The sequence below is a fragment of the Euprymna scolopes genome, chromosome 22, assembly GCF_053919585.1.
Source record: "Euprymna scolopes isolate OS-2025 chromosome 22, ASM5391958v1, whole genome shotgun sequence".
In the NCBI taxonomy this organism is placed as follows: domain Eukaryota; kingdom Metazoa; phylum Mollusca; class Cephalopoda; order Sepiida; family Sepiolidae; genus Euprymna; species Euprymna scolopes.
The window spans coordinates 105,721,857-105,748,392 of NC_136503.1; the positions used below are offsets into that span (position 1 = coordinate 105,721,857).

At 31.1% G+C, this 26,536-nt stretch overlaps 1 protein-coding gene across 2 annotated transcripts in view; it reads left to right on the forward strand.

Annotated features, from left to right (window-relative positions):
* Positions 1–20,234, forward strand: part of LOC145243621 (ectopic P granules protein 5 homolog) — a 230,294-nt gene extending 210,060 nt beyond the window's left edge. For both annotated transcript variants that reach the window (XM_080106641.1, XM_080106642.1), the window contains 5 exons: positions 1,264–1,463; positions 5,818–6,066; positions 11,693–11,912; positions 15,539–15,748; positions 19,593–20,234. In XM_080106641.1, the coding sequence (XP_079962767.1) occupies positions 1,264–1,463; positions 5,818–6,066; positions 11,693–11,912; positions 15,539–15,748; positions 19,593–19,920 (1,207 nt within the window). In that variant the 3' untranslated portion in view covers positions 19,921–20,234. The remainder of the gene's footprint in view (positions 1–1,263; positions 1,464–5,817; positions 6,067–11,692; positions 11,913–15,538; positions 15,749–19,592) is intronic.
* Positions 20,235–26,536: the final 6,302 nt, after the last annotated feature.

The window sequence follows — 26,536 nt, forward strand, 5'->3', positions numbered from 1 at the left end:
CAAGAGTTGCATTTCACGTTAATTGCACTGCATTTCTTGTGTATTCAGTGCTGCAAAAAAAAAAAATTTGAGTTGCATCTGAACTTCTTTCCACAAATTGAGCAGAAAAATTGCCCCCCCCCCCCCCCGGGGAACTTTTGAACACTACAACCACCTGATCATCACTTCAATTTTAGTACATTCATTCTTAAACCTTTAATTTCAATAGCATTCCACCAAGTCTTCTGTTGTTTCACAAACGAGTACTAAAACATCGGCATACAGTATCTATTCTGGACAACTTGTACGAAACTTAACGTTTAATGGATTCTAAGCTTTTGAACACAACAACCATTGATCATCACGTTCATTCTTGACTAAAGATACTTTATCTGAAAATATTTCATCCAAGCTCATTGGCTTAACATTCACAGGGAACATGAATTGAAACAGATACACTGAGAGCATTGCCAAGGCTGCTGCAAAGAATGTTCAAAATCATATGATGTCTTCAGAGGAATCTGACCAACAATGGACCGAAGTCTATGGAGAACACTAATCATGATTTCATCTGTGTCATGAACATGCCATGATACAAAAAGAAAAAGATCTGCTGCTAGTCTCACTCTTAGACAGGATTCCAAAGAGAGTCGCCAACCTAATAGGTCCCACACTGTCAGCTAGGCTTCAACCTCTGTCCCACCGACGAAATGTTGCATCCCTCTGCCTGTTTTACAAGTATTTTAATGGTGGATGCTCTGACAAACAACAAGGTCATGCATCCCTTCGACATAAATACTCCCGACAAACCCGACAAGCAGCAAAATCCCACCCCTACACAGTAGAGATCCCTAGATGTAAGAAAGCCTTTTACTCTAGTAGTTTCTTTCCCTTTGACTGCTAGACTTTGAAATTCCTTTCCAGGTTCTTGTTTTACCGACTGTACTGACATGCAGAAGTTCAAGTGTAATGCAAACAGACATCTTGCTGCTCAACTCCCTACATAGTATCCCTGCAAATTATGTCCCAAATAGTAACCCCCTACATCAAATAGCACTGTGCCTTGTTTGAGGTGAAAATGCAATAAATAAAAAATAAATTTTAAAAAAATTCTTAAACTTTTAATTTCCATAAGATTCTTTAAAGTCTTCCATTGTTTCATCATAAGCAACTGCTGAATCCGCAGCATCTCTTGTGTATGAAACGTAACAAACTTAACTGTTATATTTTAACGACACAATTGTATGTTTTCTTGATTTTTCTTGAGTCTTTTCTCTCTTTCAGGATAATCAAATCAGCCTCCAAATTCAACCAAGAAAGCTCCGCTTACTGGAATGCTGATATCAGCAAGAAACGTGTCGGTTATGTTTACTGCGTGGTCCAACTTTTGTGCCAGTGTTCTTACCAGGATGACATCAGCGAGGAAACATTTAGCAACACCATTTTAAACCTTCTTACGGAAATCGAGACTGTTGAAATATCAGGTAAGATTTATTATCATTAGAAATTGGCATCGATTTATTAAAGACTGAGGAGTACTCGTTCGCGATTGTGCAGTATAGTTAACAAGAACAAAAACAAAATAAATGAACAACAAGTAACTTGGTTCTTGTCCAGAAATCCTCCTATATTAAAAAAATCAAAAATATAGAAAATTCTGTATGATGCCTATACTTGTGTTGAACAAAAATGACATATTCCAAAAATCACAAATCGATCAAGCAGTTTTATTTCTGTTGTATTATGAATAAGCGTATGGTGGCGGGAAAGAACCAGACAAACAAACAAGTTTAATTTTAAACGATTAATTGTTCAATCATTTGAAAAAAAACTTAAGAAAAGCAAAATAATGTATTCTCCAGTTCATCGACAGTTTGTCGCTGCCGTTAAGGTTATTCATGTCAGCATAGTCTTTATCGGCGATGGAGAATTATTTATTGTTCACATCTTTCTTTGTTGATAAAATATGTCCGTGTTTGTTGTTCCTTGTGGTGTTGTTTTCGATAACAATATCGAAGGATAAAGCCTGCTTTTCAATAAGAAATGTCTAGTGTTAGCAACACAACAGATTTGTCGTCTACTTGTTACGAAAATGTTGTTCCTCTCATGTTTAGATGGGGCATTTATTCAATTATTCTTCACGGCTTTGTTGATCCTTCATGGTACAGATTTGTCGTCTGCCAGTCAGCTATATCAAAACTTTGTCTGCAGTCGTCTCTTCCCTTGGGCAAGCTGTCAGGTCTCCTGGTGTACATAGCAACAGTATTGCTAATAACTGCATCGGGGTGATTTGATTGGGATTAGCAATAGATATACAGCTGTCATTTGTTTGGTAGTAAGTAGCAACGTCTTCGCCGATCTGTTTTAAGATTAGTGATAAATATACAGCAATCACTGGCTTGGTCAGTGGTCTGGTGTGGAAGTTAGAATTGGCCGCTGGTAGACCAGTGAAGTTGTAGTATTTCTCATTTCTAGTTAGTCGAGACCTGTGGCCAAACTGGCTAGGGGTTAAAGTCGGTTACTCTCCTAGGTCTCCTAGAGTTGGGTTCTCAACTGACAGGGGGTTGTGCGGCATGCGCCAGGCTCTATTGAGCCAATCTCCTTAGTCAGCTTGGCTCCTCTCTATTTAAACATAAATTTAGCAAGTGCCCAGCTCCTACAGCAAGTCTCTTCTGATTGGTCAAAGTTGGATTTTGACAGCCAATCAAACTGCTGGAAATTAAGCAAGCAGAGTTGAGTATTTTGTAAAATTAGTAAATATTGTTGTTTTTAGCTGCTGCTGCTATTATTTGTCATGGTTGGGGCTGTCCCTTTTAATTTCATAATGTATTTGCTGCTCCTGCTAATTTGTTTTCTTTGCAAGAAAGCTTCATAAATCAAAATGAGATCTCGCTTTCAACTTCGTAACATTTTTAAATAAGGAAATCAAATTTTGTGAGTAACGGAAGAGCAATTTTGTTCACCATTTTGAAAACAATCTAAAGAAAACAAAAAGAAGATAACTCAACAATAATTCAAACTAAAATTAGCTATGTTTCTGCGATTTATCAAGAACCTTTAAATGGGACAGAGATTCATTTGTTTTAAATGGGTGTGAAAAGTGATAACGTACGTACGAACATAAACTTCAGTTTGTTGTTTTAGTACCTCATTGTAATACGTCTTCCTATTCCAGTAGTTTCTTTCTAAGGACTGCAATATTGTGGAATTCTCTTCCTGCTCACTGTTTTCCATCTGCCTACAGATGTCAGTGTATTATTATTAGGGCTGTGACAACAGAATACTCTTTTCATTCTTTTGACTCTCGAGTATATATCCAACACAGTCAATCAACCAAGAACCACATCAGTCGATATAAAAACATATAAGCTCGATTCATTCATATCTTGTCGCTCCATCTCTTCAACCAGCGGCGTGCGGTTTCATTACCAACACTGAGGTCTTCGTCCGTGCAGTTGGGCCCCAGTGGGCAAGATGTTAAAATGTGCTCGATGGTCTGAACTTGGGCACCACAGGGGCATTCAGCAGTTGTAGAGTAACCCCACATGAGGAGGTTGTCGCCAGTTTTTGCAACTTTTGCCCGTGCCCTATTCAGAGTGACCCACTCCGAACGGGACAGGTGTGTGCCAGGTGGTAAGGTTTCACTGGGCTCTGGCAGTGCTATATTTGTAGACTGAGGGTCTACCTCTCTCCACATCTGCAGCCGGTAAGAGGATGTAGGAGTGTCCGGTAGTTCCTCCACTGTGGCAAAGCTTCGCCGGGACACAAGTCATCTAGCCACCTCCAAGTATCCATAGAGAGGGTGTCTGGGGTCTTCGAGTTGTTTAGTATGCTCAACTCTCGCAATTATATCCCGGCGGACTTAAGCTATTAACGGATATATACTCAATAGTCAAAACAATGAAAAGAATATGCTGTTGTCACAGCCCTAATTATTATATAGATTATATTTCTGAATATTTGAGATGAGGATTGGTTATTCGTTTTATTCGAATTCTTGTTGTTCTCATCTTGAGTGTTAGTTTTTATTTTTTGCATACTTGAAAAAAAATCAATTGTAAAAAATGATATTCTTCTGAAGGTTGAAGGTTCAATTCTCAGTGTGGGCGACTGAAAAATATAATTGCGAATTATTTAGGATCTCTATCCAGTCATGACTGATGGAACGGGAGCATGCTACTCCTGTGAAGTAAATAAAGGGTTCTGCTCGAAATTCCATCCAGATGCCCGAGTTTGATAGAAACATTTCAGAGTTTGACAAGATACACTTGAAGACGGTCGGAGGTTACATCAACCAAAATGTTGTGGAAATGACATTCAAGATGAGAACAGTCGTCCGATGAATCCAAATAATATAAATATAGTTTATTATCTAAAAAATTTTTATTTTTTTTATTAATATTTACATTTTTTAATTATTATTTTTAATTATTATTTTTTTTATTAATATTAAAAGTTTTAATTATTACTTTTTTATTTATATTTTAATTTTTTATTATTATTTTTAATTATTATTTTTTATTAATATTTTAATTTTTTAATTATTTTTAATTTTTTTATTAATGTTTTAATTTTTATTTTTTTTATTAATATTTACATTTTTTAATTATTATTTTTAATTATTATTTTTTTTATTACTATTTAAAGTTTTAATTTTTATTTTTTTATTAATATTTACATTTTTTAATTATTTTTAATTATTATTTTTTTTATTACTATTTAAAGTTTTAATTATTATTTTTTTATTAATATTTACATTTTTTAATTATTATTTTTAATTATTATTTTTTTTATTAATATTTAAAGTTTTAATTATTATTTTTTATTAATATTTTAATTTTTTATTATTTTTTTACTTATTATTTTTAATTATTATTTTTTATTAATATTTTAATTTTTTAATTATTTTAAATTTTTTTTTTGATGTTTTAATTTTTTAATTTTTTTTAATTAATATTTACATTTTTTAATTATTATTTTTAATTATTATTTTTTTATTAATATTTTAATTTTTAATTATTTTTTTTACTTATTATTTTAAATTTTTTTAATTAATATTTAAATTTTTAATTATTATTGTTATTAATATTTTAATTTTTAATTATTATTTTTAATTATTATTTTTTATTAATATTTTAATTTTTTAATTATTTTTATTAATATTTTAATTTTTTAATTTTTATTTTAAATTATTATTTTTTATTAATATTTTATTTTTTTGATTATTTTAATTATTATTTTATTAATATTTTATTTTTTTAATTATTATTTCTAATTATTTTTTGTTAATATTTTATTTTTTAATTATTATTTTTAATTATTTTTTTATTAATTTTTAAATTATTTTAATTTTTTAATTTTTATTTTTTATTAATATTTTAATTTTTTAATTATTATTTATATATATTTTAATTTTTTTATTATTATTTTTTATTAATATTTAAATTATTTTTTATTAATATTTCATTTTTTTAATTATTTCTAATTTTTCTTTTAATATTTTATTTTTTAGTTATTATTTTTAATTATTTTTTTAATTATTTTATTAATATTTTAATTTTATTATTATTATTTTTTAATTATTTTTAATTATTTTTCAATAAAAAATAATTAAAAATGATAATTAAAAAATTTTAATATTAATAAAAAAAATAATTAAAAATAATAATCAAAAATTGAAATATTAATAAAATAATAATTAAAAATGTTTTAATTTCTTAATTATTATTTTTAATTATTTTTTTATTAATATTTTAATAATTTTTGTTTTATTACTATTATTACTTTATTATTAAAAAAATTTTTCTTCTTTATTTTATTTTTTTTTTCAAACTGTAGTTGCAGATCGTTACTCCCAGCATGAAGAATCTGTCGAGATGATGAAGGCCATGTTCAGCCTACTGAATAACTGTAATCCCGAGGGTGGCATATCCGAACTGATCACCAGTACTATCTACAGTTGGCTGGAATCTTCCGTCCATAGCATCCTCCTGCTGCCCACCATCAGTGCTGCGTGTCGTGCACTGGCCAGCGTATCCAACATGGCACAAATCATCGAGAAATGCATCGACGTCTACTTCAGTCCAGGTTAGAACCGTGCTCATCAACTTCAAATATTTTTTTTCTATTCTATTGTAAACCTATAGGATTATTAACAGATAGAGTATGGCAACCATTCAAGGGAAATAACTCTCGTTGACTAAGATTTAAAAAAAAAAAAAAAAAAAAAAAAAAGAAAAACCAAGAAGAGAATTTTAAGGCGCTCAAATGAACATCAATTGTACTTTTTATTAAAACTAGCCCGGGTGTTTGGAGGTGTATATTGTGCAAAAAAAAAAAAAAAAAGAAAATTTATAAATATTTAAAATCTTAAAAAGTGCAATAAAATGCCGATTACATTTTTATTAATGAATAAGGCACGTCTGATTGAGTGTAAATAAAAAATTAATTTTTTTTTAATTCTAGTACCTTGTTTCTGTTGAGGCAGACATCTTTTTCAAGAAAATAAAATATATTATCAATATAAGTGTGGGTTAAAGTTTATTAAATAACTATAGAACACTTAAAACAATTCTCTCGCTAAAAACATTCACTAAGATACTGCTATTTAGTAAAATTGATATTTCTTAATAATGCAAATGAGGTGATCCCTTAATTGTGTATATATATATAGTTGTTTTTTTTTAATTCTAGTATCTTCCTTTTTATAGTTTAATATTAATAGTTTTTGGTAAAATAATTTTCCAGTTAAACATTTTGTTGAACATTTTTCTGTTGAGGCAGACATCTTTTTCAAGAAATACCTAACATTTTAAAATTATATTTATCAAGAACACTAACGACAACAGAAATAATAGCATTATATTTATTAATAAAACGTGCTAAAGATCACATGAAAAGTATCATATAATGCAATATTTACAAAAAATATTAAACATTTCTGAGTTTAAATGATTTATAGGAGTGCCATCGTTTGCCTGAGGTAGTGGTTGAATTTAAAGGGAGAAGGCCAGCACTAATGTTTTTGCTATTTAGATATATAGATATATGCCCCGATTTTTGTCAATTATTTGTTTCTTTTATATTTTTCAAAATAAATGCCAATATTGTTGGACATTTTGGAATTGAAATTAACATTACAGGAAATGTTAGTGCCACTGATAATATTCCGCTTGTTATTAATTCGCTGAGGATTGTAATTTTTAAATATGCATCTATTTAATTGAACACACAAATATTTCATTGCAGTAGGAAAAGTTCTAGTGACTTTTTCCAAGTGCTCAGTATTTTATTGACATTCATTACAATGTTTGAGCATTAAAGAGTCAGTTTTGAGCAAAAATTTGAATTGTTTGAGTGTAAATAATATAGTTTTTTTTTTAACTCTAGTATCTTCCTTTTTAAAGTGTAATATTAATCAATAGTTTTCAGTAAAATAATTTTCCAGTTTAACATTTCATTGCACATTTATCTGTTGAAGCAGAAATCTTCTTTCCAATTGAGTTATAATGATTTATAACAGTGCCATTGTTTGCCTGCAGAGATGCAGTTACAAAAAAAACCCTCCCAATATTAAGAATGGCTTTCTAAATAATAATGCTTGTATTTCAGCACGGTCCGTATTCCATAATAGTAAAATACTTGTTCCCTTCTTATATTAGGAATTATTTAATTGCCTTATATGAAAAATTATTTAATTCTTAGGTGTAAGTACAGAAGATTTAAATATGATCCCCTTCCAATATTAAGAATGGCTTTCTAAATAACGTTTGTATTTCAGCATATTCCATAATAGTAAAATACTATCCCCCTCCTTATATTCAGAATTATTAAATTGCTATATACTGTTAGTTATCAGTACAGAAGATTTAAAAAAAAAACTCCCAATATTAAGAATGGCTTTCTAAATAATAACGCTTAAATTTCAGCATGGTCCGTATTCCATAATAGTAAAATACTTGCCCCCTTCTTATATTAAGAATTATTTAATTATTAGGTGGAAGTTCAGAAGATTTAAAAAGAAAACTCCCAATATTAAGACTGGCTTTCTAAATAATATCGTTCGTATTTCAGCATGGTCCCTATTTAGTAATAGTAAAATACTATCCCCCCTTATATTAAGAATTGTTTAATTGTTAGGTGTAAGTACAGAATATTTTAAAAGAACCTCACAATATTAAGAATGGCTTTCTAAATAATAAGATTTGTATTACAGCATGGTCCATATTCCATAATAGTAAAATACTTGCTCCCTCCTTATATTCAGAATTATTTAATTACATTATATAAAGAATTATTTAATTGTTACAGAAGATTCTAAAAAAGTTCCCCTCCCAATAATAACGTTTGTATTTCAGCACGGTCCGTATTCCATAATAGTTAAAATCTATCCTCCCTCCTCATATTTAGAATTATTAAATTGCCTTTTATTAAGAATTATTTAATTGTTAGGTGTATGTACAGAAGATTTTTAAAAAGTTCCCCTCCCAATAATAAGAATGGCTTTCTAAATAATAATGCTTGTATTTCAGCACAGTCCATATTCCATAATATTAAAATACTATCCCCCTATTTATCTTAAGAATTATTTAATTGCCTTGTATTAAGAATTCTTTTATTGTTAGGTGTAAGTACAGAAGATTTAAACAGGATCCCCTTCCAATATTAAGAATGGCTTTCTAAATAACACATTTCAGCACGGTCCGTATTCCATAATAGTAAAATACTATCCCTCTTCTTATATTTAGAATTATAAAATTGCCTTATATTAAGAATTATTTAATTGTTAGGTGGAAGTACAGAAAATTAAAAACAAACTCCCAATATTAAGCCCCCCCCCATTTTCAAATGTCTGTTAAAAAGTAAATAATTAATTTATGTACCAAAGTTTTATATATCACAAATTGAAGATAAAAGATCAATAAATAATATATTCAAATTTAAAACAAAAAAAAGTAGTGTTTTTTAAAAATTTACCTGTAAAGTCCGAAGTTTAAAACCTTTTTTTTTAAAAAAAAAACACGTTTTGTTTTTTGTTTTTTTTAATGAAACCTTGGTCCTTGCTCCTTTAATTGAAAAAAAAAAAAATTAGGGCTTGAATTACATTTTTCGAGGAGTTATAAACTTCGAAAGATAGCGGGTGGAATTATTCAATAGTTTTCACGAAATTTCTGACACTGCTACTCTCTCTCTCTCTAGTAATAGTAGTGATAATAGTGCCAGCAGACAGTTATTAAATGCGATTGGAAAACTCTTAAGAAATTAATTTGTGAGAAAGATTTTTTTTAAATCGATATTATATCAAATTATATAAAATAATATCTTAAATGAAACAGGAGAACATGGAGATTATTTTTATCAGTAATCCGAAGGAATTCATTAAATATTTGACAAGAAAATTAAAAATTTGTCGGGAATAGTAGTCTGTAAGTATTTTGTTTGTCGAGCAGTGACTTGCTCGACTAATATATATATATATATATATATAGAGAGAGAGAGAGAGAGTATATATGAACACCTTGCCTTTTTTCTTCGCTCACCTCTCTCTCTCTCTATATATATATATATATATATATCTTTAATTCTAGCATGCAGCCAGTCCGACGCTGTTAGAAATAAACAGTAGTAATAGTTTTAGCAGATAGTTGTTAAATCTTATGTTATGGTAGTATAAATAGTCGCTCTGTTGGAAAACTCTTAACGATCGATTTTGGAAAAAAGATTTTTTTTTTAAATCGATATTATATCAAATAATATAAAATAATATCTGAAATGAAACAGAAGAACATGGAGATTATTATTAATACTATTCTAATAGAATTCATTACATATTTGGCGAGGAAATTAAAAATTTGTTTTTTCAAGTGGTACCTACGGCGTGATTACTCAATAGTAGTCTGCAAGTAACATTTTGCTTGTCGAGCAGTTACTTGCTCGACTAATTCCAAAAATCACATAAATTGATCAAGTAGTTTTATTTTTTATAAAGAAAATAATTTTTACGCAATCAATGAGAATTTATAGGCATTACAACATAAATCTAGTATGAATTATAGTTAAATTATCTCCCTTTGTTAAATTTTTTTCAAAATGGTGGGTGAGACAATCACTTTTTGAATACTCATAAAATTTGATTTTCTTATTTTAAAATTTAAAAATGGTCAATTTACGTAATTTTTGGAACATGATTTGTTACGGCTAAGCACATCATACAGATGTTTCTTTATTTTTGTTTTTAAAATTTTTGAAATTTTGGACAAGGATCGTATTTTTTGTTAAAGTTGCCTTTTTTTTTTTCTTTTTTTTTTTTTTTTTTTTGTCTCTGCAAGGTTATAGTATTTTAAAAAGTTGTCAGTTCTTTCTTTTCATGTTTGTTTATTTTGTTGGGTGCAATTAATTCATTACTATGTGACCCTTCAAAGTTTGAAAGGAATTGGGAAGCCTTTAAACTGTCAAATAAAAAGTAATTTCTGAACTACTCCAAGACAAGATTTTACTTATTATATTTTTATAACAAGTTGACTCAATTCAAAACCAACTCCCAGGCGACGCTGGATAGGAAAACTGGTTCATCTGTTGGAATGACAAAAACCATTTGTTTGTATTATTTGTATTAATTAGATTAATGTCCTCATCTTGAGTGTTGCACGACATTTCGGTAGGTGGAACCTCAGACCTTCTTCAGGTATATAAATCGCCATATTTAGTAAAGAAACGAGAAGGGGTTTAGCGCAACACTTTCACGGTTTCATATTTACGTGAAGGTGAACATAAATTTACGAAAAATTATCAATAAAAATATCAAGCAAAAACAATATTTCTGAATTATTTGTAACAAAAAAAAGTGCGTTCAAAGTTTAATTATCGATGTTCTGTTCGTTCTCAAAAGACAAACGATACCCTCTGTGCTTGCAATTGTGAGGCAAGGGTGGCGCAATCTCCAACCACACCTCTCCTGAATCAGCACTGTTTGGGTTCAGTGGCAAGGAAAAGTCTAAGATGACTGGAAACAATTTTGAGATGAGCAGAGAGCGCATACAGCACCTGGAAGTCCCAGATGGTCACCCGTTTAATACTGACCAGGTTCAACGTTGCATAGCTTCGATGATCCAGCGGGATTATGCTATTAACCTAATGCAAGTTCTTAAAAACCTTAAAATATATAAAATAAAAGTTGTTGAAAAAACAATTGTCAAATCAAGTGTTATCCCATGTTGTCTCGTTCACTTTTAAATTCAAAATCTCTTGATGAGTTTTGTTGAAGATTGGAGATTACATCGATTGAAACATTGTGCAAATAACAGTCAAGATGAGAACATTAGTCCGATTAATCCAAAAATTTAAGAACTCTGAAGACCATCTGATCATCCTAGGAATGATCAATAACATGCACTAGGAGTTTGTTAAGCGTAGATCCAGCCTCACTCTCTCATCCCAACTAGCCTGATCCAGCGGCAGGATAGGGTCAAAACAGCTGAAGGCCAGGTGGGCTGGAGGAGTTGTCAGAGGTGTTGATATTCTCTTACCTGGTATTCCCAAATGGCTACCCATCTGATACTGGCCAGGCTCAACATTGCTTGACTTTGATTATCAACCAAGAACTGGTATGTAGTATTATAAAGCATTGAACCCCCCCCCCCCCTGCGCAAAAAAAAATTACTGCTGATAATTAATCTTTGTTTTTTTTTTTTTTTTTTTTGTTTTGTTTTTTCAGAAGATATCTCGTTAGAGAACGGAGACTGGGCATTGATTCTGTCGGACATTCAATTTCCTGAGCTGAATTTGTCCGAGTTCTTGGAAGAAGCGCAACAGCAGGGGGCCTACCTTACTTTGTATGCTTACCTCCAACAGAAACTGCCTTTGACTGTCGACATCAAAGAAGAACAGGCCTTGATTTGGAAAGTTCTTGACTGGAGTGCAAAGGGAAAGTCATGGTGAGTTTATTCCCTACTAAGAATATCTGAGCAGCCCTACTATTATTCCCTACTGAGCAATAAATTGAGTTTATTTTCTCCAGGAAGCAAACCGATGAGTTGAGATGAGGATTTGAAAAGCTAGCGCACGAGGATAAGAACACTCTTCCCTACTAAGAATATCTGAGCAGCCCTGTTGGCTTTCCCCAGTAGGGACACCTTAGGTAATTAGCAATAAATTAATCACTTTTCAAAGAAAAAGAAAATAAAGCCTTGGTGAGTGTAAATCCTACCTCAACCCACCAGCAACAAAGCTGCTTTCAGATTGATTGTCAAGGATGTACCACCTACTGAGATGAACGTCTAGATCATAAGCACTTTATTCAACGTCGCCAGAGCATCATATAGTGTTGCGATGTTAGTATTTGAATAATTGACGAGAGAGAACACAGTAACAGTTAAATAAATATGTATTTACAAAAATACATAAAAAAGATAAATTGAGCCATATCTTTGATCAACTGCTGGACTAGTGGTGACGACCATACTCTCCATGTGCCCGTCTCTGACTGACTTGGCAAACCGGTCCTTGTTACTTGGAAGTGACATCATGGAATAGTTCATTATTCCAGGGGGTAGGAGTGCGTCCCCAACATATAGCACAATTATCATATTTGATGCATCTTTTTTACATATTAGGTATTTTTTTTGACGTTATTTCAATAAATGATTCGATACTTGTACAGTTTAATCAAGACATTAAAAAATGAAAATATCAAAAAAAGTTTATATTGTACGTATCTGTTATGGAATGAAGTTCTCCGAAAAAAATTTCTCTTAATTTCATCAAGTAATTTTTTTTTTACAGCGAAAAAACAATTTGTTATGATACCGAGCAAAAGATTTGATTTTTAGGAAAAAAAGCTAGTTATTAAAGATGGGGAGGGAGTGTCGGCGCTTTACATGGAGTTATCTCCCCGTGGCGTTTCTAAACTCCAAACAAAAATTTAAAAAAAATCCAAGATGTCCACCTTCAACGTGCTGTCATAAAAACGTGTTTTTTCCGCTGTAAAAAAACAAAAAAAAACTACTCAATCAAATTAAATGAAATTCTTTTTCGGAGATCTTCAGTTCAAAACGGATACGTACAATATAACCTTTTTTCAGTATTTTCATTTTTTAATGTCTTGATTAAACTGTACAAGTACCCAATGATTCTTGCCCAGAATTACCCATATATAAAAAAAAAAAAAAATTGTATAATGTATGTAGTTATGAAGAAACAAAGATACCAGATTCCACTTCCATTATCTTCCACCAGAGAATTTTTTTATATATGATAAAAATCTCAGAAGAGGAAGTTCTAAATGAGATTTTGTTTTTTTTGCTCTTTTCCTTCGAATCAAATCTCCAATAATCGAAGTTGTTATCATTCGAGTTTGTATACCTATTTTTTCAGAGAGAAGGCATCTTTTATTCTCGATATTATTTCCAATGTTTTTATTTATTATTTTTTTTAATTATTTTTTATTCCTTACTTTTTGTCTTATTTTGTATCCTGTACATTTTTTTCTATTATTAAATTTTTTTTTCTACCCAACTCCAGTCCTACTTAGTATGCCTCTTCTCTTGCCTTTGAAATTTTTCTACTCCAATAGTTTCTTCTCCAGGACTGCTAGACTTTGGAATTCCCTTCCTGCTTCCCTGACCGTACTAACATGCAGAAGTTCAAGTGTAATGTGAACAAACATCTTGCTGCTCAACTCCCTACATAGTATCCTTGCAATTATGTCCCTGATAGTAGCCCCCCCTACAACAAAGTGGCAATGTGCCTTGTTTGGGGTGAAAATGTAATAAAAAAAAATAATTAAAAAAAAGAAAAAGTGCTCTCACCTCCCCTTTCATTGTATTTCCTCTCCCCTTATTTTTGCATTTCTAATCTAAAGTGTATTTAAAATCAGTGTTATCTATTTAGCCCATATAATAATACCGTATAATGCTGATTTTTTTTTTCTCCTCTTCTGATGAAAGCGTTTAGCTTTGAAATGGCATGGCCTAAGAAGATCCCCCACCCCCCATTATTTCCCTTTAACTTATTGTAATCCTCTTCAACCTTATTGACAATGTAATAAAGTTCTTATTTAATGCTTTGATGTTTATCTCCTTATTTTTTTTTTTAAATACAGTATTCCATTGAATGTCACAGATAGGGACCAAGACCACCTGTGATATTCGAAAATCCGTGAAGTAGGACAAAACTATTATTTTTACCTTATTCAATTGTTTATTAGGCTGTAGTCCATATTATTTGTATTCTTCGAACGACTGTTCTCATCTTGAGTGTCATTTTCACAGTGTTTCGGTTGATGTAACCTCCGACCTTCTTCAGGTGTATCTTGTCGATCTTGGGAATTTGGATTGAATTTCAAACAGAACCCTTTATTTACTTCATGGGGATAGCATGTTCTTGTTCCGTCAGCCATGACTGGATAGACATCCTAAGTAATTCATAATTGTACACTAAGGATTGAACCTTCAACCTTCAGGAGAATATAATTTTTTTACAATTGATTTTTCCCAGTATTCTAACCACTGCGCCACGGGTCCTTGCGAACAATTCTAGTACGGATTTTTGGAACCGTAAACCTATTTTTATTTCTAGTTATAAATATCACTATTTATTACTAATTACTCCTACATATTAACATATATCTATCTCTTTCTATATATTAATGTTTTTACTTATTACTTGTATATATTATCTATTTTTTATAATTACTGGTTCCCATATCGTATTGAATTCTATACTAGGTCTACTTATTCCCCAACATATGTGCTGTTTCTTTCAGTCGTCTTATTCTTCATCGCTCCTCCCTGTCTATAATTTTTACTTTCTCCCATAATGGTAGATGGTTTCCCTTTTCCTTCCAGATATGGTCCCTGTAATGTTTTTAAGCCACCCTTTACTATATTGATAATAATAGAAAGGTTGTAATACTTGTTACGTTGTACAGTACATTATTACAGTTTAGTTTAGGCCTCTTGATTCCTTTGGGTCTATAGGGCCGCAACGACGCTCCTCCAACGGACCCGGTTCTGGCTGGTCTTCTTCAGTTCGGCGCATTTCATTCCGGAAGCCCTGGTCTCAGCTTCAATGCTTCTTTTTCATGTCTGCCTCGGGCGACCAATTTTACGCTTGCCTTGCAGGTTCCATTTAAGGAACTGCCTGGTGATGTTAGATGCAGTTTCCGCAAGGTGTGGCCAATTGAGTTCCATTTTTGTTTTTTGATCTCTATCTCCATTCGGGTTTGGTTGGTCTTGTCCCAAAGTTGTTCATTGGAGGTGGAGTCTCTTGCCATCTGATGTTTAGGATGTTTCTGAGACATTTGTTGGTGAATGTCTGGAGTTTGTGGGTGTTAGTTTTGGTCACACTCCACATTTCTAAGTCATAGAGTACAGTTCAGTACTATACATAAATATGTACAGAATATTTGATTATCACGGTTTATATGGGTTTATAGTGGAAATCCGTGATATTAATATATTGGAAAACCTGTGAAGTAATGAGTCCATGATAATCGAACTGCAATTACTGTATATTTGTATTTGTTTCGTATGACCATGATCTTTTCTCATTTCCGTTGCAGTAGTGACAATGAAGCCAAAATGCTGTTGTGGTGGTACCAGTGTTTCAAGATATTGGTGCAGCAACTGGACAGTCAGTTATGTCCCACGATGCCCATCTCCGAGCTGATTGCCTCGTTCATTGTCGTATTGACACCACTGGCTGAAGACAAAGACACGACAGGAATTCTGGGAGCCATTGGCCTTGGTCGAAGGTCGAATCTATCAATCAAGTGAGCCTTTGCAATTCAATATCATCTTTTCTTTTAAACTAGGGGGGGGGGTACCCGGCGCGATGCCCGGGTGTCTTGAGGTAAATCAAAACTCCGGCAGGGGGTTAAATAATAAAAAAAATATTTTGGTAGGTGAGTGTATGAGGATCGAACCCGTACCTTTGAGTTTGAAATTAATGTGTGAAAAAAAAAAACGTGCTAAGTTAACCATTGAGCCACGGCGACAGACAACGCTAAGCAGGTTATTGAACTATAAAAACAGGCGTGCGCAATAAAAGTTAACTCTGCTGCTTCCATTTGACCTAATTAAGAAGGTCAAATAGAAGTCACGCAGCGTTTGGGTTTGTTTACCCAAATTTAACTGTTTCTTCCCCCAACAGATGTTGGGGAGGGGGAAAGCCGCTCCCAATTGTCCAGATTGAATAGCAACTGATCATCAAAGCTGATTGCTTCTGGACGTTTTTCCCGGCGCAATGCCGAAGACATCGTTTGAGTTTAGTTTCACTTTATTTATACTAAAAAGCCCAATCAACATGCGAGAAGCCAAAATAGCAATAATTTTGTAAAAGTCGGCGTAAATAAATCTATAAGTTACATGCGTTCCCAAATCCTACATATTATTATCTAGAACCTATATACACAGTTTTAAGCGATAGTAACGACCCCGGGAGCGTGTGCGAGAAAAGCCTTTTGAAGACATACATTAAATGGTCACACACATTTTGCCTTTTATATATATAGATTAGTGAACGTTTTCGGTACTCCTTCATAGATCTATCTAGATCAAGTGTGAATGTTGAAACAAAATAAAAAAATATATAGTAACATAACCTGTATGATGTACTTACTTGTGAGGGAAAAATAAATACAAGTGTTAGAGCAATTAATCAGAACTTTGACAGATCAGGCTGTCTGAAGATATCGACTTGCTGACCTAAAATGCACCAAACATTGACGTTATTGTCTATTTCTTCCTTTGCCAACACTTTTTTCAAGCACTATGGATAATAATAATCACGGTAATAATCACGACAAGTTTATGAAATGCAAAAATTCTCATATTTTAGAACTATCGAACTTCATAATGAAAGATTATCATTGTGAGACCGTCTTAAAATCTAAGTATCGTTACCTTTTAAACTAACTAAATTTAAAAGTAAAAATTTTTTAATCATCTATATTATAATTCTAAAAACAGCCTATCCTGCCTTGACAGAGTACAAAATAGACAACCTCTCTCCCAAAGAAGAGACATTGCGAGCTGTCTTTGTTTTATTTTTATTTCCATGGCAAGTGCTCGTCAGAGCTCCAATCTCTGGTCCCCCATCGCCAATCTTTCATGATAAACACCCGTCTAGCTAAAACCACTGTCAGTAATTTCCCCCACTCTTTATCTGTGCCTAAATCAAAACGTAGATTCCATGAACAAAGTTTCTTTCTTAGAAGTGCACGCCTATGGAATTCTCTTCAGTTTTCCTGTTTCCCACCTGACTACAACTTGGATGTCTTCAAGTCCAACATAAACAAATTCCTGATTAATCGCCCCCTTAAGTAAGACACTTTATCAAATCTCCAATACCAACTATTACTACGATATTATCCCATTGATTATTGTACACATAATAACCCTTATCCCCGAGTGGCTTCGAGGCCTTGATAAGTGGTGATCCCCCATGTAAAAAAAAAAAAAAAAAAAAAATTCAGATCATAAAGTGTTAATAATTAAAAAAAGAACGATAGTGGAAACAAATTATTAATTACTCCCCATACCCAACAAAACAAAAAACATCTGACCTAAAATATATTTCCAATTCCAAAACCAGAAGCCATCATCAAGTAGATTGCTCCCTTTTTATCAACTAGACTTAAGGCTATTATCTCTAGCGTGTATGCAAATGAACTCTCGAAAAATACTTTGGGTGTAAACTAAAAAAAAAAACAAATTCAAAATCGTTTTTGGTCCCCCAACAAAAGAAGGGTGCACCTGTAAATTCACCCTCGTCCGTTCGTCTGTCCACACTTTTCTCAATAACTACGCTTTGGAATTTTTTGAAATTTTGCACAAACATTAAACATGATATGAATAAAAAAGTAACAGAACAGATTTTCCAGGCAAACTCTGGTTTCAAAATTTGTGCTAACTACACAAACACACGCTGACTCAAATTTTATGTCAACAACATCGGAGAAATTGAAAAATAACATATCTACAACCATGGAGTTGTAGATGTTATTTTTTCTTTTGGTACTTGTACAGTTTAATCAAGACATTAAAAAATGAAAATATCGAAAAAAGTTTAAATTGTACGTATCCGTTATGGAACGAAGTTCTCCGAAAAGAAATTTCACTTAATTTCATCAAGTAGTTTTTGTTTTACAGCGAAAAAACAATTTGTTATGATACCGAGCAAAAGGTTCGATTTTTAGGAAGAAAAGCTAATATTAAAGATGGGGAGGGAGTGTCGGCGCTTTACATGGAGTTATCGCCTCATGGCGTTTCTGAACTCCAAACAAAAAACAAAAAAAAAAACAACGCGCTCTCATAAAAACGTGTTTTTCTGCTGTAAAAAAAAAAAATACTCAATCAAATTAAGTGAAATTTTTTTCCAGAGATCTTCAGTTCAAAACGGATATGTACAATATAACCTTTTTTCGATAATTTCATTTTTTAATATCTTCATTAAACTGTACAAGTACCTTTAATTTAGAGAATATAACCCGACAGTTCGACACATTAATTGTCAATATAACAATTGAAAATTATTCAAATCTTCCAATATTGTCATTATTTTTTTAATTTTATTTTTTACCTTGTCTCATACCTAACAGTGTTTTTCGAAAAGACTGTATCACCATAGCCTTACACACTATGCACAATGTTTCAAGAAAATTACAATATCTTCACCCCCCCCCCCCAAAAAAAAATAATAAATAAAGATTCTTTGTGTAGTTTTTAATGTCAAGAACTCTGAAAATTCCCTGCTACATGCTTAGGGCTATGGAATATTAAGCATGCAACAAATATATATATAAAAATAACCCTAGAGTTACAAAAAATAAGAAATATTTATTGTACCTAAAACATGGAAACATTTATTTTAAAATTTATTTTCTTTAGAAAAAACAAAACAATATTTACAAATATTAAATATGCTTTCTTTGTTCTACCAGACGTTTTAAAGCATTTAAGGGAGATAATCAAGTCTAACTTCAGTCTAATGTTTTCATTTAGAAGAAAGACAGAGTAAAAAAGAATATTGAAATAATATTTCTTTGGTTAGAGAGAAAGATAGAAAGCATTATATTTACCAGAAATCCAGTTTTTTCTTTGAGGAATGCAGGTAATTGATTCTTTTTTTTTCAATGGGTTCCTTTTGGTTGGAGAATTATCTTAGGAATTGTGCCGGAATCAACAGTAGTTAGCGTCTTAGCAACTGACATCTCAACTCGTTGATTATCTGCTTCATTAACTTGACTGCATAATGAAAGAGTATACACAAACACCGTTTTTTTTTTTTTTTTTTTTTATAGTTTTGGTGGATGGAACATTCCAGAATTGCTCCAAATAAAATATTTTTTAATATTCCATATTTTAGAACATTCCAGAATCTCTCCAAATGGAATACTTTAACGTTCCATATTTTAGGACGTTCTGGAATCACTCCAAAAAAGAACATTTTTATATTTCCTAATAATGTAATATTTTTAATAGTAATAATTATACATTTTTAATATTATTATAAAAAAAACTGGAACATCTTAATACTTTTATGAGGAAAATGTCCTCCCATGACATCCCCAAAAATGTTTCACTTCATTTCTACTCCTTTCTTTCTTCCCACAGGTTCCGCCTGATTGCACGAGCATTGGCAGTATTTCTTCACACAACCATTCACCCTGATCTCTCTCTGCGGGTCCACCCTGAGATGTCTATCATCTTCCAAGGACCTGGAAAGCATGCCCTCAACTCCCTGAAATGCCTCAGGAACAGCCGCCAATATGCCTCGCTGATTAACGAAATAAATTATTGCTGTGATTTTGTGGTCAACCCGGCCAACGTGTTCCGACACTCGCTCTCACTTTTGGAACATCTTGTGCGGAACTTCTACCCCCATAAGGGCTACTGGACGGTGTCATTGCCACCGTTAAAGCCTTCCACACCTGATTCTTGAAGCCTCATAATGCCCTCTTCCCTTTCTTATACACACACCACACACGCATGATGTAAAGCAGGAAATGAAAATAAAAAAAAATAATACGACTGAAATTCTTTAGCGGAAGAAGATCGACAGAAGATTGTGTATTTAAAAAACAAAAATACGGCAAAAATTGAAAACGGTTTTGAAACTGATGATGCTTCGACTGACATTTCACAGGTTATCCTCAGATGACATCACAGAATGTGTTGCTATAGAAATAGGATTTAAGTGATGCTTCATTAGAATTATACCAATTTTAAAAACAAAAATACAGAAAACTGTGAAAACCCCCCCCCAAAAAAAACTTTATAACCATCGTATGTCATATTCCAAAAATCACAAATTGATCAAATAATATTTTTGTTTGTTTTTACTAAGAAAATCAAATTTTATGAAGAAGTGACACGTCATGTTTTGATCTGAATAAGAGAGAGACAACTCAATTTGAACTATCGAGATCAAAATTAGCCTCATAATAGCTACAATTTCCTATTAAAAATCGCTAAAAATGATTTTCTATAGAAAACAACTCTTTGATCAATTTACATAATTTTCGGAATATGACATCTTTGTTCTCGATGACAGGTACATGCAAAAAAAAAAACTTTTTTTCCTGCAATTTAGTTTTTTAAAATAGGTTTGATTCTAAATAAGCACCGTTTAATTTGTTAAAGGTTTTGTCTCGGCCAATTTTAACCATCTGACATTTGCCAATTGTCCAAATCGGAATTCATCGTTCATCTCCAGATTTCCTTCGATGATATCTCACTCTGGGTGGAAATTTGAAGGGGTTGTCACTGCTCTCTTTGATTTGTTTTTAAATCCTGCGTGTAAAAATATTGGCCTTATAAATTATCTGACGTCACTCATGCTCACTTTTGGTTTTTATGCAAATGCAATGTAAAAGCCAGAAGTGAACGATGTCCGAGAAATAGTATATTGCATGAAACCTTTGGCTATGACTGAATGGTCCATAAGTTTTATTTAATTATAATGCGCTATCAGAGAATGGATCGAGCACTGTTAACAAATCTAAATCCAATATTTTAATCTGCTTCCGCCTTTTTAAAAAGCCGAACACACACACACACACACAATATATATATATATATGCAGTGCTTATCCATAATTCTCTCTACATAAAAAAAAAACAATAAAGAAAAATCTGTATCATGTCCGTGACAGAACGAAAACCATATTCCAAAAAGCATGTAAATTGATCAAGTAGTTTTATTTTCGTGAATAAAAAAAAATATCAAACAACTAATGGGAATTTGTAGGCATTACAAAAGGAATCTTGCAAAGTTTGAATTATGTTGAATTATCTCTGTTGTTTCTTGAAACTGTTTTCAAAATGGCGTTGCGAGACGGTTGCTCCTCAGTCATAAAATTTGATTTTCTTTGAAAAAAAAGAATGCTTGACATGGTTTTTGGAATACGATATTTTCTTTCCATCATGGATACGTTTTTCTTTATTTTTGTTCTTTATATAAAGGAGTTGTGGACAGGCACCAAATATGATTATGGCAAGTAAGCTGCACAGAAACGTTATTGTTTCATTCAATGAAGGAATACCTCAGGCCAACTGAAAATTAACATCCTCCCATTCCTTTTATGCTTAGATAATTTTACAGGCATCTATTATCAATTCGAAATATTAATTTTTATTGCCAACATGAAGCACCCACTTTTGTCAGTTAATAAAACTTAATTGATTTTATATATATATATATATATATATATATATATATATAAAAAGAATTAAAAGTTTATTATATCAGGTTGAAAAGAAAAAGAACCTCGATGCATTTCAAAGTTATTTAACTTTTCTCATATGAATTACTCCTCCTAATAGCGTAGAACTGTATAGTATCAAGATAGGGTTTTCTTTTTTAAACTGTATCTTTATCAATTTCATTTATTACTTTTATTATATATAAAATAAAATTTCTTTTAGTTTGTCTGTCCATTCCCCTTTTTAGGGATTAGTCATCACAGTACCACATTTATTTTAAACGTTTTATCGGAAACTACTGGACTGATCTGACTGAAATTTTGTATGGACCTTTTTTATGATAAACCGCAATGAACTTAGTATTATAATATTTATAATATCTGTTTGATGCACAGTTAGGGATCAATAGTGATTATTATTTAATGCAAAAATGAGCACACATTCAAAAAATCATCAATTTGGTGCAAAGCATTCATTCTAAGTCAAAAGTTTATAACTTTTTCTGGACTGAAAAGTCATATATATATATTATATATATATATATATATATATATATGGTGGCGGAGAAATTACTGATGTTTTTGAAATTTGCTGTTTTTTTAAAACCACCCATTATTTTATATATATATATATATATATACACACACACCGAACTTTGGAGTAATTCGCCAACTTATATATGCGTGGTTGCCAAAAGAGCACTTTTAGCTAGTTGCCGCAATTACCCCAAAGTATGGTATATATGAGAGAGAGGGAGGGAAAACGATTCAAAATAATTATCACCCCCCCCTCCTAAAAAAAAAAAAAAAAAAAAAATCCGGGGAGGAGAATCAAAATTTCCATTTTAATAATTTTTTGCAAGAAAATGAAAAAGATAAAAATCAAGATAATACTAAATCCTTTTGTAAAACCATTTTCTTTCCATATTGAAACAGATATGAGGAATTATTATAAAACGGTCATCAGACAAGGATTTAAACAAATATTTATTGGAACTTCAAAGTTTATAATATTGAGTTTGCAACAAAGTTCTTACTATTACTTAAACTGAAAATGTAAAAAAAAAAAAAATTTAAATAAAAATAATTAATTAATAATGAATTCTTCCCATCATTAAGATTTTTAATTGGTAGAAACAAAAAAAAAAATTTAAATAAAAATAATTAATTAATAATGAATTCTTCCCATCATTAAGATTTTTAATTGGTAGAAACAAAAAAAAAAATGAGAGCAAAAAGAAACGTGTTGAAACTGTTTGCATTTTTTGAACATTTCATTTTAATGATCTAAAAATAAATAAGAAAAGTAGATTCCAGGATTTTAAAACAATACAATAAAAATAAAAAAAATTATACGTGGGAACTAAGTTGCCAACCCAATGTATAAACTACATAGTTATCTTTTAGAAAACACTTAATCTGAGTCTAAAATAAGGAACTCATCAATAAATAAAATTAAAGATAATTTAATGTTCTATTATGGTAACGAAGTGGTTAACGTCAACACCACAGATTGAAAACCTGGTTGTGTCAAGTCCAAACCCACAACTGATCTTGTGTCTAACCTCCTGGTGGGGCGTTTAAATAAAATAATTTAAAATTCTTTGGAACTTGCAGACGTCTATTGTCTCGTTTCGCCTCCTGTCTACATCATGTTAGCATGATTTACATTTTTTTGTGTGTGTGTGACTTTGTATGCTGCTGTTTTTGCTGAAAATATCACCCCCCCCCCCTTTCTATAAAAAAAAAAAATCAGGTGAAGAATCTGTAATTAACAGTGAATAAGATTGAGTTTTGAATCACCCAATCTTGTTTTCTTCAATCTTGGCCTTGCAGGAAAAAGAAAAACGATGGCTTTGGCAAATGATTATAAAAAAATATAAATAAAGAAATTATTTGGATCTTTTTTTTTTTAAATTAAAACGAAAGCTGACAAAATACAAAACTTTCTGCTAAATTTGATAACAGATTCTTTTTGTTTTTGGTTGCAAAAACTATCTGAAAAAAAAAAAAATGTAAAATTGTTAATAATAAAATATTTCAAAAAAAAAAAAAAAAAAAAAGGATAGAAAACTGACCTTATTTTGTGCCTGAGGATTTTTTTTTTTAAATAAGAACAAGAGTTATGCCCTTTAGATATATATTTTTTCTTTTTCTTCAATCCTCTTTGAAATCATTCAGCAGTAATTAAAAAAATGAGTAAATGGTACGAAAACATTCAAATGAGGATAATTTGTTTTATTCAGACTACGAATCTCAGCCTGGTTGTTGTCACAACGTTTTGGCTGATGTTATCTCCAACCTTCTTCAAGCGCATCTTTTTGAACATAGACCCTGCACCATTCGAGTAGCCAGTCTATCGAATCTGCCTTATGAAAAAAAAAAAACTCAAACAGCTTAACTTTTTCTACCTTGAACGCCAACAATAACGTGATGATCTCATTTTTGTTTGCAATCTCAAGACCTATTATTTACTCCTGCTTCAGATAGAGATCTACACGGACACTACAAGAAGGAGGGCAAACTTTTTCAAGCAAAATCCCCGAATCTTGGAATATAGAATAAATAATAAATGCACCAACACGGCAATTCATGGTGAATTTGGATATGTGCTTGACTACTGTGTCCTCTTTCATGTAAATTTCAACAACTTTTTCCCTGCATGGCAATTAATGCATGGTTGTTTAAATTTTTTTGCCAAATAAATTGAATTAAACACAAAAGACCAACTTGGAAATCTTCCAATTGGTTTCCAAATCAACAATGATGTATTATATATATATATATACAAAAAAAAAAAAGGTAGGCTGCATCGGCTGACACGTTGTGGATAATTACAATAAGAATGAGGATAGTCGTCTGAATAATCCAACAAAAAAAAAAAATGGATTTTTTTTTTTTTTAATTTTATTAAAAGTCAAAACGTTAGAGACTTTCTTATTCCTTTTTTTTATCCTCAGGTACAACGGGTTGAATTCTAGAGTATTTATTAATATGTATATACATATTTTTTTTGTATATTTGAAAAAAGAAAAACCATATCAACAGATTATTAATTAATTACAGTACGTTATTGTTGTTGTTGTTGCTATGAGTGAGTTTTGAACAAGTGGGTGCGTCTGAAAGGATGAAAAACGATTGTAAAAAGGGGTTAAAAGGTCAGACAAAAACATTTTCAAAATGAGAGACATTTGACTATGGCTGACCTTGGCTCCACAAATTCCATTTTAAAAAATTTTTCCTTTTTTTTTTATTATATATAATTTTTCTTTTTACAAATTTTGTTATTTTCTTGTCCTCCATTAAAATTTTATTTACATTCAGTATTTTTCTTTAATCATTTTTTCTTTTAATTAAAAAAAAAAAAATGGAGAATGCTATTCCGAAAGAAAAATAAAAATAAATGCAAATCTGCTTCTTTTTTTTTTTTTTTAATTTTATTTTATTTATCCGGCATCCAGGGACCTTTACAGAGAAGGGGTGGGATTTCGCTGTTAGTTGGATGGATCAGGATTAATTACATTGAAGGGGACCAAGTTTAGCAGAGCATAATCTGAATGAGGAATTGTTGGTTAAAATCAATCATGGCTGGGAGGGGCTTCAGTATGAATTTAATTTAGAAATTGCAATGTTAAATATATTTTCTAAATTTTATTTGGTGCTTTTGCAGAATAATGAATTTTAAAAAATAGTCAGCGAACGTACTTCCTAACTTCCGGTGTAGCTGCTATCAAAATGATGACAAGGCAAATCAGTTTCTTTGCTTTTTTTTCTCCTACATCTATGCATGTACTCTTGTTTTTTTTAGATTTTTCCGATTGTTTTTTTTATTTAATAATCATTGAGAAGTTTTTTTTTTATTTAATAATCATTGAAAAGTTTTGTTTTTTTTATTTAATAATCATTGAAAACTTTTTTGTTTTTTTGGGTCTTATTTTAATCAAGAATTATTGAAATTAGCTTTATTTTTATGAATTCTTGAAAACACTTTTTAAAATTTTAATAAAGAATTATTGAAATTGTGTTATTTTTATCTGTATAATTTTGTTAATTTTTATTGTTTAATCTATATCTATAAAAGTGTACATTTCCCTATGCAATAACTCTGTCAATTTTTAAGTCTACAGACTCAAAATTTGATATGGAGTACTGAGATTTGGGAAAATCTTTGTAATCCGTTTTCGGCCATTCGGATTTGAACTTTGAGAACTCTACAAACTCCTCCACCAATTTTGGGTCTAAACACTTGAAATTTTAGATAAAGGTTCCTTGGACATGGAGCTAACTTAATAACTTGATTTGAGCCCAAAACAATAAATGTTAAGGGGTCAAAGTTAAAAAATTGACCGCTTTTTTTTTTTTTTTTTTGTGCTCAACATACACCTTCAAACCCCCGGGCAGAAATGCTAGTTTTTCAATAATATCATTTTCTTATATTTTATTTCAATAAATCGCTTCATGTTAGAAAATGAAGGAACTGATTTATCTTGTCATTGCTTCCAGTAGCAGACATGCTGGAAGTTAGGAAATACGTTCGCTGACTATATAAGCAAACACTATTATGTAGTTATGTGTGTCATGTCGAAATTAGTATACATTCCAAAAATTATGAAAAACTGATCCGGTAGATGTGTTAGTTCTGTTTAATTTATATGATTTCTGGGATATCGTGTTTTCGTTTTCTCATAAGTACATATACCTTACAGATTTTTCTTGATTTTTCTTTTTTAATGTAAGGGGAATTCTGGGGAAGAACATATTCTTGTTATTAAGAAATAAATTAAGAAATTATTAAGAAATAAATGCGAAAAAAAAAAAATGTTGTAATGTTGAATAATTTTACCTCATAATGTGA